The following is a 14,587-nucleotide window of genomic DNA, read 5'->3' as shown; positions in this document are numbered from 1 at the left end:
AAAACATGTATCAAACCTGGTACTTATTTTCAATGAATTGTTATATCACAACTATACAGTCACCGTCCTCCACCACACCCCGGCTGGCCAAGCTGACACAGAAACACAGTGGGTGGTGTCTGCTCAGGCCTGGGAGAACTGACTAATCAGAGCAGACTACATTTAGACTACAAATAAACAGCTCACCCAGAAGTGAATATTCATTATCTGGTCACTCTCCTGCCGATGAAAAGTCAGGTGAAGCTTCATAGTCCACAAAATAATTTTAAGCAAATCTTCAATGTTGCTGCTAAGCTAAAAGCGTACACCTTGTTTGACTTGGGTGCACTAGCTCATAAAAAAATGTCTTTTCAAAACAATTTCAAAAGACTTGGATTATGCTGGATTTTTTTTTTTTATTATGCGTTTGTTTTTTTGTTTTTACATTTTAAAACAAGTCCCCATCTATTTAAAATGTTAAAGAGAATGTTACAGCGCTGCTTGAGAGACAAACGTGGAGCATTAAGTGAGAGGGTGAATAGAGGTGCTGCAGTAATGGACTGTATGAGAAAAATTATTTATTTTTCGAACATCAAAGCATGTTAAGTAGTTGCCCAAAATAAACTATGAATTTGAAACTGAGCATGATATGGCATCTTCAATACAATATGACAGATGAGAGTAAGATGTTGATTTGAAGGAAAAACAATCAGTAAATTTCTGTAAGTCACTTACGACAGAATGAAGGCGTCCTCCAGTTTTTGACGTCTACTCCTGCCATGTGACAGTTGAAGGCATAGGCTGCTACGCTGTTGCACAGCACCTTTCCATCACCATTGGAAGCACATACATCAAACACGCAGTCGTCAAAGTATGGCTGTGGGTTCAGTTTACTGTGGCAGGCTGCAAAAGGACCTTTGGGTGCTGTTAGAATACCACAGTAAGTGGACCTTGAAAAGATAGCCTTGCGAGCTGGGTCACAGTTAGGACAGTTATTCCCTTCGCAGCCATTTCCACACACCACATTGGGGATGGTGACCTTCCATGATTTTCCAAATGCATTCACATTTTTGGTGAGCTGACGGCTGGGCAATTGGAAGTCATCTTTTTGGTCTCCGTTGAAGTTGCCACACAGGCCACAGACCTTACCACGGTAATTACCAGGTACTGTGACTGTCACATGATAGACCAGGTCATAAGTGACAATCAGGCCGAAATTTGTTGCAATAACATAACGAATGCCTTCTTGAAAGACCTGCACTGCTCCATCATTGAGATTCACAGGAAGGTAGTTAAACACTCCATTTACCTAAAAGAGTAAGAGTTACTGATTAGAATCTGTCATGCTAGTTTTTACATCTGTCAGCCATTTCCACCATCGACCACCATGATGCACTGAATATATTTTACTGTATTGTTTCAAATTAGCACCAAAAGTCTTGCTCACCAGGACTCCACGCATATTGTTCCTCATGATGAGGGTGAAGCCGTAGACCTCCACGGCAACCAGCTTGGTAACAGACACCACTTTTCTCCTCATCTGATTCCACTGCACATTCTCCACCTGAACAGCAAAGGCCACCAGGTGGGTGCCTTCCAGCCCGCAGCTCTTGGAGAGTGTATAGGTGCAGGTGCCCTGGAAATCAAATGTTCGGCCATCAAAAGAGAGGTAATGGGGGTCACCTGAGGCGTGGCATATGCCCTTACCAACAGGCTGGCATTTTTGGACGCCATCCTGTATTTGACACTTCTCATTTGGGCCGCATTTGAACTTCTTGCACTCGACCTGAGAGAGACAGTTAAAGAACAAGACAAGTATTATAGCAATCTAAACAAAAAATCTAAATCTAAATCAAATCTTAAAAAAAACTAAACTAAAATTTCATCATTATCAAATTATTAGTCATTCAAATCATCTCCTTTAGCATCCATTACCTCTCCGTCTTTTGTGCACTTGCATTCTTCCTGGCACTGTCCATTGGGGTAAAACACTTGGCCAATGCGGTAGTAGCGGTCTTTGTAGAGGCAGCCGCATTGAGAGAAGGGCACACAGCTATCTCCACTGAGGATGTACCCCTCGTCGCAGGCACAGGACTCCTCGCATAAAGTATTGCAATTCTTAGAAGAGGATAGACTCTTGCATGTGGCAGGACAACCAGTTTCACAAATCTCATAGTGGCTATGCACTCCGCATTTCTTCGCTGTACACAAGGGACACCAAAAGACAATGTGAATGTTTTTTTTTTGTGTACATAATCAAAATCGCCTACTAGAGCAAATAATGCTCATTTAGCTTTTTATGCAAGTTATTCTATGAAAGTAATACAATTTCTCACCACAGAACTGACTTGTCCTCCAGCTGTACACCTTGGCCCCTGCTTCCTGGCAGGCAGATGTGTATGATGTAATAGCCTCACAAAGCACATCCTTTCTGCCCTTATATAGACATACATCATACACGCAGTCATCAAAGAAGCTAGCTGGGTCCACCTTAGCGTGGCAGTCACGGAACGGCCCTTTGGGGTCTTTCATCATACCACAGAAATCTGACTTTTCGTATCGAACCTTCTCTGTGATGTCACAATCAGGACACACCCCTTTACAGCCTTCCACACAGCCTGGGATTTCAGCCACTCGCCAGCTGGTACCAAAATCTACTGGTGAGACTGGTTTGTCTCCGTTCTTTGGAATCAGGTCATCCTTGGCATTGCCATTGTAGTTGCCACACAGGCCGCAAACGGCCCCCTGGTAGTTGCTTGGCAGCGTTACAAACACAGCATACTTCCAGTTAAAGGAGACTCTGAGGCCGAAGGTTGTGGTGACCACCGCGAACCAGCCACTCTTAAACACAGATACCTCTCCTGCCTTCCCTCCATCCAGGGTAGCAGGCAGGTTGACCAGCTCATTGTTCACCTGGAGAAGAGCACACAATTGTATTTATATACAGAGATTGAATATTAAAGTCACAGGGAAAATTCAACTTTTCAGATACTGAACATGATGTGCGTTGTTCTTACCAAAATCAAGCCCTTGTGGGTCCTTGTAATAACAATGCTGAGAGAGTAGATCTTGATCTCCACTAACTTGGTGTATGACACCACCCTGCTGCCCCTGCGATCATTCTGCACTAGCACTTCAAACGGAACCAACTCCGGGTTTTTGGAGCAGAGTGCAACCAGTTGGTACACACATGTGCCCTGGAAGTCAAACTTCCTCTTGTCAAAGGTCATGTAATGCGGGTCGCCCGTGGCCTGGCAGGTGCTGCGGGAGTATGCTTCACATTTTATTCTTCCGTCAACAACCTTGCACCCCTGCCCTGCCCCGCAGCTTTTATCCTTGCACTGCACTTGTCTGCTTCCACCAACACATTCACACCGTCGCTTGCACTTCTCGTCGGCCCAGAACGACTCCCAAGCAGGGACGTATCGACCCTCGTAGGTACAACCGCACCGAGCTTCGGGCACACACTCGCTTCCGCTCAAAACAAAGCCGGCGTTACAGGTGCAGGTCTCCACACAGGGGCGAGTGCATTTGGAAGGAGCTTTGGGGTCAGAACAAGTGGCAGGACAGGCATTTCCACAGAGTTCATAGTGGCTGTTGGCTGGACATTTAGCAGCTTTAGGGAGATGAAAGATGAGAACAGAGTGAGAATGTATATTCATTTGACTATTAATTGAGATTGATATTATATACTATATTTACAATTTCAAATACACACTGTGCTATTACTTACTACAAGTAATCGTGCTAATTGTCCAATTCCTGAATAACATTCTGTTTTAGAGTATAATGACCGAGACCTTTATGTGTTTATTACTTAAATGTTGCAGCTGGTTTAAGGTGGAGCTCATTTTAATAACCGAACATCCTGATGCTTAATCAAAAATCATTTTTCTATAAATCAATTTTTATTTCATTTTAAGCTAATTCTGCAAAGCAACTCATACCTAAAGCATTAAATAAATGTTATGGAGTGAAGAGTACAAAAAAATAGGATGAAAGCAGCTCAAAATTGTATTAAAGTACAGCAGTTGAGTATATGTATTAAGTTACATTCCACCACTGTTGTTTGCAGAATTTGTATTTCTTTACAGGATACAGAACACTGTATGTTGTTGATTATTGTTGCTTTGTATACATATTTATACAGATAGTATGAGCACCTGCTTCTTGTTTTTACAAAAGCATATATAGTAATTTTTATAATATTTGTTCAGTTGAGCTGTATGTCTACTTCTGTCTTCCAATTAATTGTTCTGTGTGTCAGTACACTGAAAGCAATGAAAAAACAAGTAAAAACAGTTTTATTTGTACACATAGCTGATGAGTATGATTCTAATTTAGTAGTTAAACATTACTTACGGCACTGTGCCATCTTCCTCCAATCTTGGACCTGGATCCCAGCTTCCTGGCAGGCCTCAGTGTAGGTCTCCAGTGCCCTGCAGAGGAAATGTCGAAGGCCACCTCCCATGCATACATCATATTTACAGTTCTGCAGGTATGGTTGTGGGTCAATGACGCCATGACATTTGCTGAATGGCCCATTTTCTATGAGTGTGATGAGCCCGCAAAACTCAACACCCTCCCATTTTTTCATCAAGTTGTTTTCACAGCGCTCACATCCACCCACACAGTTATCTCTGCACAGGGCATCTTTCACCAGCCCTGGCACCTTCCAGCTGCTCCCGAAGGCCACCGCTCCACCTGCCTGGGTGCCGGAGGGTGTAGTGAAATCATCCTTGGGGTTGCCATTGAAGTTGCCACAGAGACCACAAGTCTTACCAGCGTAACTGCCAGACAGTTTGACCACAAGTTTGTGTTCCCAGTCATACTGGACAGTCAGACCAAAATCAGTCTCAATGACCACAGAACGACCGCTCTGGAACATAACCAGTTTGTTGTTCTTCAAGGTTATTGGCAAACTCCACAGATTATTGTCAACCTGGACAAAAGAGAATAGACAATATTTCATTTAATCTTTTTATGGTTTTAAATTAGGGAAGGACACAAGCACATTTTCCTTAAGCCATTGCAATAATCAATGCTTCTAATGTCAATAAGATAACCGTTAGTTGCAACCTATAGATCATGATAATCAATTATCCCCATATATATCTTGAAATCCTAAATTTGAATATATACATTTAAATGTATCACACCACCAAAATTAATTTCCATAATAAAATGAAGTCAGGTTGATTTTAAAATATGGATATTTGTTATCTTACCAGCATTATTAAAGTAACTCAATGTTATACTTGAGTAAAAGTAAATATATTGCGTTATAATATTAGTTAATAGATGTACTCAAACATCAAAAAACCCTTCCCTAACCCTTCTGGAAATCAGTAAACTTAAGTTTCAGAAGATAAGCTAAATGTTGTTTATACATTTATTTGCATGTCACCAATCAGCTTAACATCCTATGTGTGCAATCTGCTGAGTAACTAGTAACTATGGTTAACAAAAAAAAATGTAGTGAAGTAGAAAGTACAATATTTGCCCCCAGAATAGCAGAGCATGGAAATACTCAAGTACTTATTATTAACAGAAATATGAAGGCTTACCCTCACGCGACCTGTCTCAGACCGAGCTACAACAATGGTGACGCCATAGACCTTCACTGAGACCAGGGCAACATAGGACACCCTGAGGCTTCCCCTGTTCTCATTCTGAGCGAGGACCTCGAAGGCTGGGAGATGATCATCCTTCCCACAGTTTTTAGCGATGACGTATGTGCAAGTACCCATGAAGTCATAGTGTCTCCCGTCAAAGGTGCGGTAGTGGGGATCTCCCATGGCCCAGCACGTACCAGATTTGCTTTTCACCGGTTTGGGGACACAGGAGGGATACCCACCCTTCATCTCACACACCTCGGTGGCACTGCAGGTGATACTGCTGCAGGACAAAGAGCCACCTCCTGGAGAACCATGAAGAGAATACATTAATGCCCACATCATTAGTCTAGTCTCAAAGAGATATCATATGTGCACCTCACCTGGCTGTATGCATTGTCCTAGGGAACCATAGCCATTCATCTCGCCGACTCCCACAGCATAGAGAGCGAAAGGGGAACCGGAGCTGGACAGGGTGTGTCTATTTTTTCCAGGGGTTTTCTTGTAGGACATCTGCGCCCACGAGAAATCTGTGTCTTGGACCTTTTTCCACTGGACCTCCCTGGGCAGGTTTGCGCCATCTAAACGCAGCTCTGCCGTCGCACCGGTTTGTGCTACAATCAGGGCTTGGTTATCGAAGCCATCCAGAGCCTCTATTGAGTAGGAGGAGCAGAAACGCTGTGTGGGCAGGATGGTTGTTAAGAAAGGGTCATAGTATTTATCATGCCCGCCCAGTGCTACACCATTAAAGAACATGAGGACCTGGATTCCATGGTCAGCCTGAATGGTTAATGTTTGAGTTTTGTGGTATTGGAGCTCCAGAATCTTTCCCCTGTTCAAACTCAAGACATCTTTACGGTCTCCATTACTGAGAGTGACTTTGGTGGGCTGCGAGGCCAGGAGGTAGACACTGTCGAATTTGGTCTGGAAGCTCAAGGGAGGCACGATGAAGTTGGATCCCCAACTCTTCACGGGCAGTAGTTGCTCATATACATGATTACATTTGGAGAAGCGCCAGGTGCAAGTGTGACCGGTGACAACAGCAACAGGGTGCTGGGAGGCAACTCTGGTGCCAGAAATTTCATAAGGGCTCTGGAGCTGGACACTCTCATATGGCTGGAGATCTATTACCAATCGGCTGCCGCGGTCATAGCTACGGCGCTGGAACCAGATTTTGGCTTGAGGGGAAATCTCCACCTTGTTGCTCTCTTTTCCATTCGTCACAGAGAACTCTTTATAGGTACCATACGGGGATCCAGGAGGTGTAAAGATGAAATACTCTGTGCCCCATTCAGTGGTGGGATACACTACGGAGGTGTCTGCTGTGTACCGTTTGCTGTTGAAAGAGGTCACAGTCACATCTGCTGAGGCTTCAATGCGCACCGTGTTGGGAGACCTCTGGCTTCCATACATCTCGACACTCGTGGGGAGACTGATGGTGACCGTCTCTCCAGCATTTAGAGTCTTCTCTTGCTTGAACTTCAAGGGAGGCACTTGCACCGTCACTTTAGCATTGGCCTGAACAGCAGTGATGTACAGCTGAAAGTGAGGACCGTCGTAGTGCGGGACATAGTTCTGCATGAATGACAGGGCGAACTCCCTCCCTGCCCATAAAGCACTAGAAGGACCTGACAGACGGGGGGAAGGAGGCAAGTAAACAGACAGGAAAAATGCATGTTAAAAGAAGCCTTCTAAAATGAAGTAGTCAGGTACAACACTGTCTTCACAAATCTCGTGTAGGAAGAAAACATGTCAAGGAAAGCATTGGGAAATGAATTAGGCTGTTTGTGCCAAGGCAATCAAAAGACTCACAGACTGGTAACACAGAATTTGGCTTGAGACGTCTTGGATCGCATACACAGCACAAAGAAACAATATGACACCAAAGAGAGAGCGACTGAAAAATACCTTCATTTCAAAGTTAAAAAGCAGGGATAAATGCTGGTCTATAATGGATGGATTGCTTTTTTTCCTTGATAACCATTGTGAGAGATTTAGTCTGAGGAATAGTCACTTGACTGCTTCTCGGCAGCACTCAATAAGTCACTTGCGCAGACAATATAATTGCATAATGGAAATATTATCAATATCTGTGCCTTTGCTGTGAAAAGAACATTTTCTGGGCTCAGTCAGGGCCTGGGGGATTTAGATTACACTCCTGTTTCACCCATTCACTATAATAGCTCCAACTCAATAGCAGCTGAAGGTAAATGCTATTCCCAACAAAAGCAAATTTCAATTTAGATGGCTATCCTTTATGTGCTGCACTCTCAAATTCTTCACCTGTTTAACAGTCTGCCTCATTCAAACCGGCACCTGGGCTGCAGCCGCACAACAATCCTCTCTACTGATGGGATTGACAACCTGGATAAATTGCTCAAAAATTGAGCGATTGCTTGGCTTCAAGTCCTGCTGCGGAATTCTGAGCCAAGGTTTGAGGAATGCTGTGTGATTGATTAATTGAGCACATCTACATTTAGTAGTGTTTGTTAACTGTGGGCATGAGGTGTTAAAGAAAAGGATTTTTCTAAATGTATTTGTTCAGTTTAACACGGGTTAAAAATGTGATAAAAAAGAATAAATATAAAGACCAAAAACACAGTTGTATCACATTGAGATGAAAATTACTAGTATTCAAAATACACTTACAGCTCAATAAAGCCCCCACAGCACAAAGCAGTAACAGGGTCCCCATGGCTGAAAGACAAAAATCGTTTTTTTGGTACCAGCAACTTTTGAAATTAATATAAATGCATTAATTTGACCAGACAGCTAACATACGTAATCCCAGAATGAAAAGTGCTTACCTTCTCACAAGCTTAAAGTGTGATGAATGTTTTACAGTGCCATCCTTTTATATTCTCCACTAAACAGAAAAAACAACCAATCATAAATCCTACAGCCCAGCGGGCGCCACGTTAAAACAACAATACCCTTCCTCTAAAACAAATTAAGGCAGAACTTGGCAATGACTTGCAGGTCCTGCTGTATGTTGACATAGGTGTGAAATCCAATACCAACCAAATGTGTGTGATGGATCATTCATTGGTTTCCTCAAAGACACCACACCCAGTGAAATCCACATCCCGGACTCTGATGAGAATCCCTGCATGAATGCCAAAACAACTTGTACTGGTACAGAGGATGAAAATTCGGTATTGTTACTTAATTTTTTATTTGAGAGAAAATATGTATTAATGAACCCCCAAACAAGTATTCTTCAGAAACTCCTTTTATTGTGTGGAAAATCTCACAAATACTGAAAAAGGGCGCATTTAGAAAATGTCATTAATACATTAATCTTGCTATTATTAGAGTTTTAATTCATGTCGATGCAACATGACCCAGTTTTGTACTTTTATCTGAAGACATTCCAGTGCCACTTGATGTGAAACACCACAGATATAGGTCAATTTGATTACTGTACAACACTATATTGTATATTCTGGTGTAACCAAATAAAATAATCTTTAGAATGGGAAAGGCAAGAATGTGATAAGACCACTATCAAAACTTATCTTCAAAGTTACCCAAGAGTCTTTAAGCAGAGTCTAGTTTCATAATCAAGCTGGGTTTTGAGAAATACAAAAAAGAAAAAATAGAATATTTATCATATTCATATCTCACAGCACAGACTATATACTTTATTAAGTTTGTGTTAAACATGAATATTTAATCAAATCAAACAAAAAAAAAGACTATTGAGAGATGTTTCTTTAATCATCATCACCACACCCTGAACTACTCTCTATCTGACCTCGACTCACTTCGACACTGCTCATTTTATCTTCCAGCTCATCCCATCTGTCTTGCAACCGACTGACATTTTATACCTCCTTGTTTCCATGTGCTTCTTCCTCGTCCATTTTTCTTCCCCATTACATGTTGGTGTGCGCTACATTAAACTTTCTGAACACAGCTGAACTGATCTCAAGATACTTTGTTCTCTAAACACTTATTGCTTCTAGGAACCTCCAACTCCAATCCCAACATGTATGATGCCACTTCCTCAATAATCCTATTGTATAACCTTTCAAAATATTTAACATTCATGTAAAGTTAATCAATGCTGCACTGTAGAATATTTACGGCATGCGTTAACAGTAAAGAACTTGGAGCAGCATTGCCATTATTTTACTGTTCTCCCAATGTAAACTGCATTTACAGTAGATTGCTGTTACACTAAATTCCAGTTCATTGATTTCATTTTATTTTCATGATTTTACAGTAAACTGGCAGATGGTTTGCAATTATATTTTTTCTGTTTCAACACAACACATAGTACATTTTGTTAACTAAAATGCAGAGAGAAAAACATTCAATGGAAAAGTAGATAATTAGAAAATATACAAATTGTTTTACAACTTGCCATCTCTTCAGGAATTGATTTTACCCACACTGCAAAAATGATACATCTTTATTTACCTTGATGTGCTGTAACATCAACATTAGCTTATTTACATTACTGATGAGTGACAGCTTGTTTAAAAATGATAGTAGTAACCAAACATTGCCAGACAGTTAAAATCTATTCAAGTCTGCTGTAATATTTGCTGCTGGTGTGCAGGATTCAGATGAATAAACCTCGAAAAGAACCTCCAGAGTTCATTTTCAGTGCGTCTCCTCCAGAAATACAGTACGGTTCTGTGTTTTCCAGGCCCGATTCAAAACATCAAACCCAGAATGCAACACTACTCACAGTTTAATGCAATATTCTTAAGTGCAACGACAAGCTGCTCGAAAATATTGCCCAGGATTCATTGTTTCCAACAGTATGTTAATGTTTTAAAAAAGGAAACGGTAGGTTACAGACCTTGGCCATGTTTTGTAAACCTCACTTGTTATTTATGTTCAAAATAAACAATGGTCCCAACACAGAACCCTGGGAGCCCACTAGCGTAAACCCACTGTGTCATCACATGCTGGTTTGAGGACTACAATTTTGAACCCTCTAGTTTTGGCATTGTGGCCGTCGCCACCTGATATGACTATATTTGGTCAAGAATGTAGAGCTTGGGAGGAGACTCACAGGATCTGGCTGAGACTGTATTTTTAATGTACTGTATACTCCTTCTAGACAGAGGAAGACTGTTTAAACAGAAGTCACACCACCCGTTATGCATCAGTGTTAGCATGTAAGCCCCACTTAATGCACAAATGACAAGAACTGCGAAAAAGTACACTTCGCTCTTTACAGAAGGTCCTTCTTGTAAACAAAATGTGTCAGATGTACAAATATGTCACCCTTGCTAAATGGGTGGATAATCCCATGGAACAGATCAATGAAATGTTATTACACCAACATTTCTGTAGATGGCAGCTGCTGGGTTAAACAGATGGTTTCTGTTGGTTTTGGGTGTCAACCAAGAGTAACCACACGCAGTGTGACAGAAAGTCAATACAACTTAGCCCTCAAGTTTGCATTAGAATCTCCTTAAAATGATAACAAAAACTCAATATTTATTTGGAGATCAGTGGGTCATAAGCTCTTGGGCAGGGCAACATTAAGTCTCATTTAGTTTCTGTACACACATTGTGGATGTAGATAAAGGTGTGCCCTCATTGTTTTTCTTTAAGACCTTATCAACACTATCCAGAGATGACCTTATTTAAAAAAGGTGTATGGACTCACCTGATAAGAGCACCTCCAGCATTATGTAAAATCTAACACAAGGTCATGCCATCCATGTTTAAATGACACACTAAACAAATTTGTTTGAATTGTTTTTATATTTAAAAACAACACACTACAAGTACATTAAAACCACCAGTCATCATCCAGTGAAGCCACTGTGAAAAGAGAATATGTTCATTATTGAAATTAATTTGTAAAACATAAACTCATTTGCCAAAGCACAGAATATCACTTACCAGCCAAGGAAGTCGGGGAGAACCACTGACCTCAGTGAACTGTGAGGGTGGAGGTCATTCAGGTCTCCACAAAGGCCACACAATTTCCCAGAGTACCAGGAAGTGACCTTGACTGTTAACATGGTAACACCAATTTCAATCTCCAGCTCTGACTCCATCCCAGCATCTCTCCTCAGGATCACGGTGACCTCTGACTTATCCTGGTTCACTCCAGATGTCAGGGACACCGATGACGGTAAAGTGAGAGGGAGGGACACAAATTTTCCATTCATCTGTGGAGAGGGGGGTGGTGGGGCAGTGAGTTAGTTGTGACAACCTTTGGTACATTTCTGTAAAATCCTTAGTGGAGTCATACCTTCACTGTGCCATCCCATATAACAAATGATGATCCATGCAGGAGGATATGAAACACAGTAACAAGCCTGGAAGAGCTGCCCTCACACGGTCCATGGTAAGAGATCACGTTGAACCAGTGCACACTGGCCTCGTCACAGAGTGACATCAGACTATAAGATAACTGAGGTTCCAAGACCAGCTGCTGCCCACCGAGTGAGGAGACTTGGAGGCTGCCCCAGAGCTCACAAGCTTCAGCTCCGTCATGACAGCCCCAGAAACCATTTCTGAGAGCACACTGCTGCCCCGGCCTGCAACCTGCCTCTTCACATATCACCCCACTCAGAGGGTGGCACCAGCACCTCTGGGTGCAGTCATCAGTGTACAGTTGCCCATCCATCTGAGAAGTGGAGAAGAGAGAAAAAACAAAAAGGTAATTTTGTATTTATACGCAGTGGTGTTACACTCAAACTGTGGGGGGCTACAAATCGTGCAAAATGCCAACTTTATAATTGTTTTAAGAATAAAATTCAGTTTGAGCTATTTGAACTTGGCTGTCGCTATTATGCGACTTTCAACTCCACTACATTTTAAAAATGGGAAATACTGTATTTGACAGCTATCTTACACATTAACTAAATATTTTTGTACACATGATTTGTCTTTAAACTATTCAGCAGCACACACGATTAGTGAATAAATCAGACTTGCACTTTTAAAAGTATCTTTAACGGGTGGAATCATTTTCTCTGCAAGACTCTTGATATCTCCACCATGACAGATCAAACATTCCCTAGAGAATGTACGCCTTCGCGGTTTGTATTTTACGTGTATATTTACCTTGATATATCGACCATGAAGAACACACCCACACTGACTGTAAGATACACACTCGCCCCCATCAAACACATTCCCATAATGGCACTGGCAGCCTTCTGAAAAGCCACTTTCCGAGTAACCAGGCTGGAGCAGAGCGGGGCACGAGTTGGAGCTGGAGTCAACATAATCCTCCAGGCTGCTGCGTTCAGGACACTGGAAAGCTGGTGGCAGTAAATGCAAATTGTTAAGAGTGGATCATTAGTCTTATTTAAAAAGATCATAATTATTCACTTACCACAAGGAGTGTTCTCTCTCCATGGTCCGACTGATATTCCCTTAGCCTGGCAGGCTGCAGAATATGCCTCCAGTGCGAGACATGCTGCCATGTCCCCTGCCCCAGAACAAACTGCCCTGATGCACATACGATGGTAAATATCGCGATCCACATCACTATTCCAGCAACGGTTGAATTCAGTACTACTCATCAGCACGATATCACAGACCAGGCTGTCATGTGCCGACAGGTTGCACTCATCACACTCTCTCCCACAAGTGTCAGTGCAGAGCTGTCCGGGAGCCTCGGCCCAGCTGTGCAGGAGCTCCGCAAAGCTTTTGGTAAGATTACCAGTTCTCAGCTTCAAGTCATCATACTTGTCCCCATTGAAGTTCCCACAGATGCCTGAAGCTGTGCTGTCATACACCTGCGGTACAGTTAACCTGAGGTACTGGGTCGAAGAAAAATCAATTCCCACCCCAGATAGTGTGACGATAACCAGGCTGTTTCCAACTTGGTATGCTTTCAGTTCTCCCTTGTCGAAAGGTACGCTGTATTCTTCACCGTTTACCTGAAAACACATAGACAAGTTAAGCCTGCAAAGATTTTACGAAACTCATGTTTAACAAGTTATTACACAACTTACTTGTATTTTCCACAGAGTTTCGGGGTCCACGGACACCTCAAATGACAGCAAACGGAACACCAGTCTGCTGATTCTGAAAATGCCTTTTCTCTCCTCTGTGAAGCTAAGTAGCAGAGTGTAGTCATGACCAGCTTTAGAGGAGAGGGCTGACACTACATAAGTACAAGCTCCGTGGTGAGGCAGAACAGTACCATCAAAAGTGATGTAGCCATAGCCAGCAAACACTTGGCAAACCCCATACTTCAAGGGAAGGCTGTCTTTGAGAGAACAGTTTTCTACCTGGCTGCAGGTCACTTCTCCTCCTTCACAGCTACACTTTTGGCAGCTTTTCTCAGGGTAGAAGTGGCCAGCAGGGTGATAGTGTCCCTCATGCATGCAGCCACAGTCAGAAACCAGCACACACTGGCCATCGCTCAGGACGTAGCCAGGGTCACACTGGCAGCCCTCCTCACAGCCGCCGCTACAGTTTTCTGGAGAGGACAGTCCAAGGCACACAACAGGACATCGAGGGCCACACAGCTCATAGTGGCTATTCTTTGGGCATGACATACCTGCAGGTGTGGGGGGAAATAAGTCAACTTCAACTTAACAGAATCACAAGACAATTCTGAATGACATTCAAGTTAAAGCCATCAATAGACTTTCATCCATCAGAGTTTTCTTCTACGATATTTGCACAAAAAAGCCCATCCAAATGTCCCCACCATGGTGTTAAAGACACTGTAAAGGCTTGAAATGTTAAATGTGGTTGAACAAGACCTTGTGAGAACCAAGTAACTTCTGAGGCCATTTAAAAGGAGGTAATTATATAGTTTACCTTCCATTTATAGACAAAGTAGCATTGCTGTCTATTCAGATCCACCAATTTAACACATTAAAAACTTTATTCACTTTTGGTTTGCATGCAATTGTTATTGTTAAAGAGTTATGGATTGGTGACATTTGTGGGTATTTACCCTCATAGTAAGGTGGCGCAAGTGCTGCCATGAATACAAAGCTCACAGAAGCCTAAAGTGTGCAAGTGAGCCCTCAGTTATTTGCCCATTTCAC

At 42.3% G+C, this 14,587-nt stretch overlaps 1 protein-coding gene across 1 annotated transcript in view; it reads right to left on the bottom strand.

Annotated features, from left to right (window-relative positions):
* LOC119005699 (IgGFc-binding protein) overlaps window positions 1–14,587 on the bottom strand; it is a 39,704-nt gene that overhangs the window by 7,776 nt on the left and 17,341 nt on the right. The window contains exons 23-35 of the mRNA XM_037073561.1: window positions 13,538–14,088; window positions 12,913–13,462; window positions 12,639–12,838; window positions 11,821–12,198; window positions 11,466–11,737; window positions 5,978–7,212; window positions 5,547–5,899; window positions 4,342–4,921; window positions 2,997–3,595; window positions 2,316–2,892; window positions 1,915–2,180; window positions 1,427–1,765; window positions 715–1,288 (exon numbers count right to left, since the gene is read on the bottom strand). Coding sequence (XP_036929456.1) covers window positions 715–1,288; window positions 1,427–1,765; window positions 1,915–2,180; window positions 2,316–2,892; window positions 2,997–3,595; window positions 4,342–4,921; window positions 5,547–5,899; window positions 5,978–7,212; window positions 11,466–11,737; window positions 11,821–12,198; window positions 12,639–12,838; window positions 12,913–13,462; window positions 13,538–14,088 — 6,474 coding nt within the window. The remainder of the gene's footprint in view (window positions 1–714; window positions 1,289–1,426; window positions 1,766–1,914; window positions 2,181–2,315; window positions 2,893–2,996; window positions 3,596–4,341; window positions 4,922–5,546; window positions 5,900–5,977; window positions 7,213–11,465; window positions 11,738–11,820; window positions 12,199–12,638; window positions 12,839–12,912; window positions 13,463–13,537; window positions 14,089–14,587) is intronic.

The sequence above is a fragment of the Acanthopagrus latus genome, chromosome 17 (genome assembly GCF_904848185.1).
Source record: "Acanthopagrus latus isolate v.2019 chromosome 17, fAcaLat1.1, whole genome shotgun sequence".
NCBI lineage: Eukaryota > Metazoa > Chordata > Actinopteri > Spariformes > Sparidae > Acanthopagrus > Acanthopagrus latus.
Note: the sequence above shows the minus strand (reverse complement) of the source record. Positions and strands in the feature narration are given on the sequence as shown.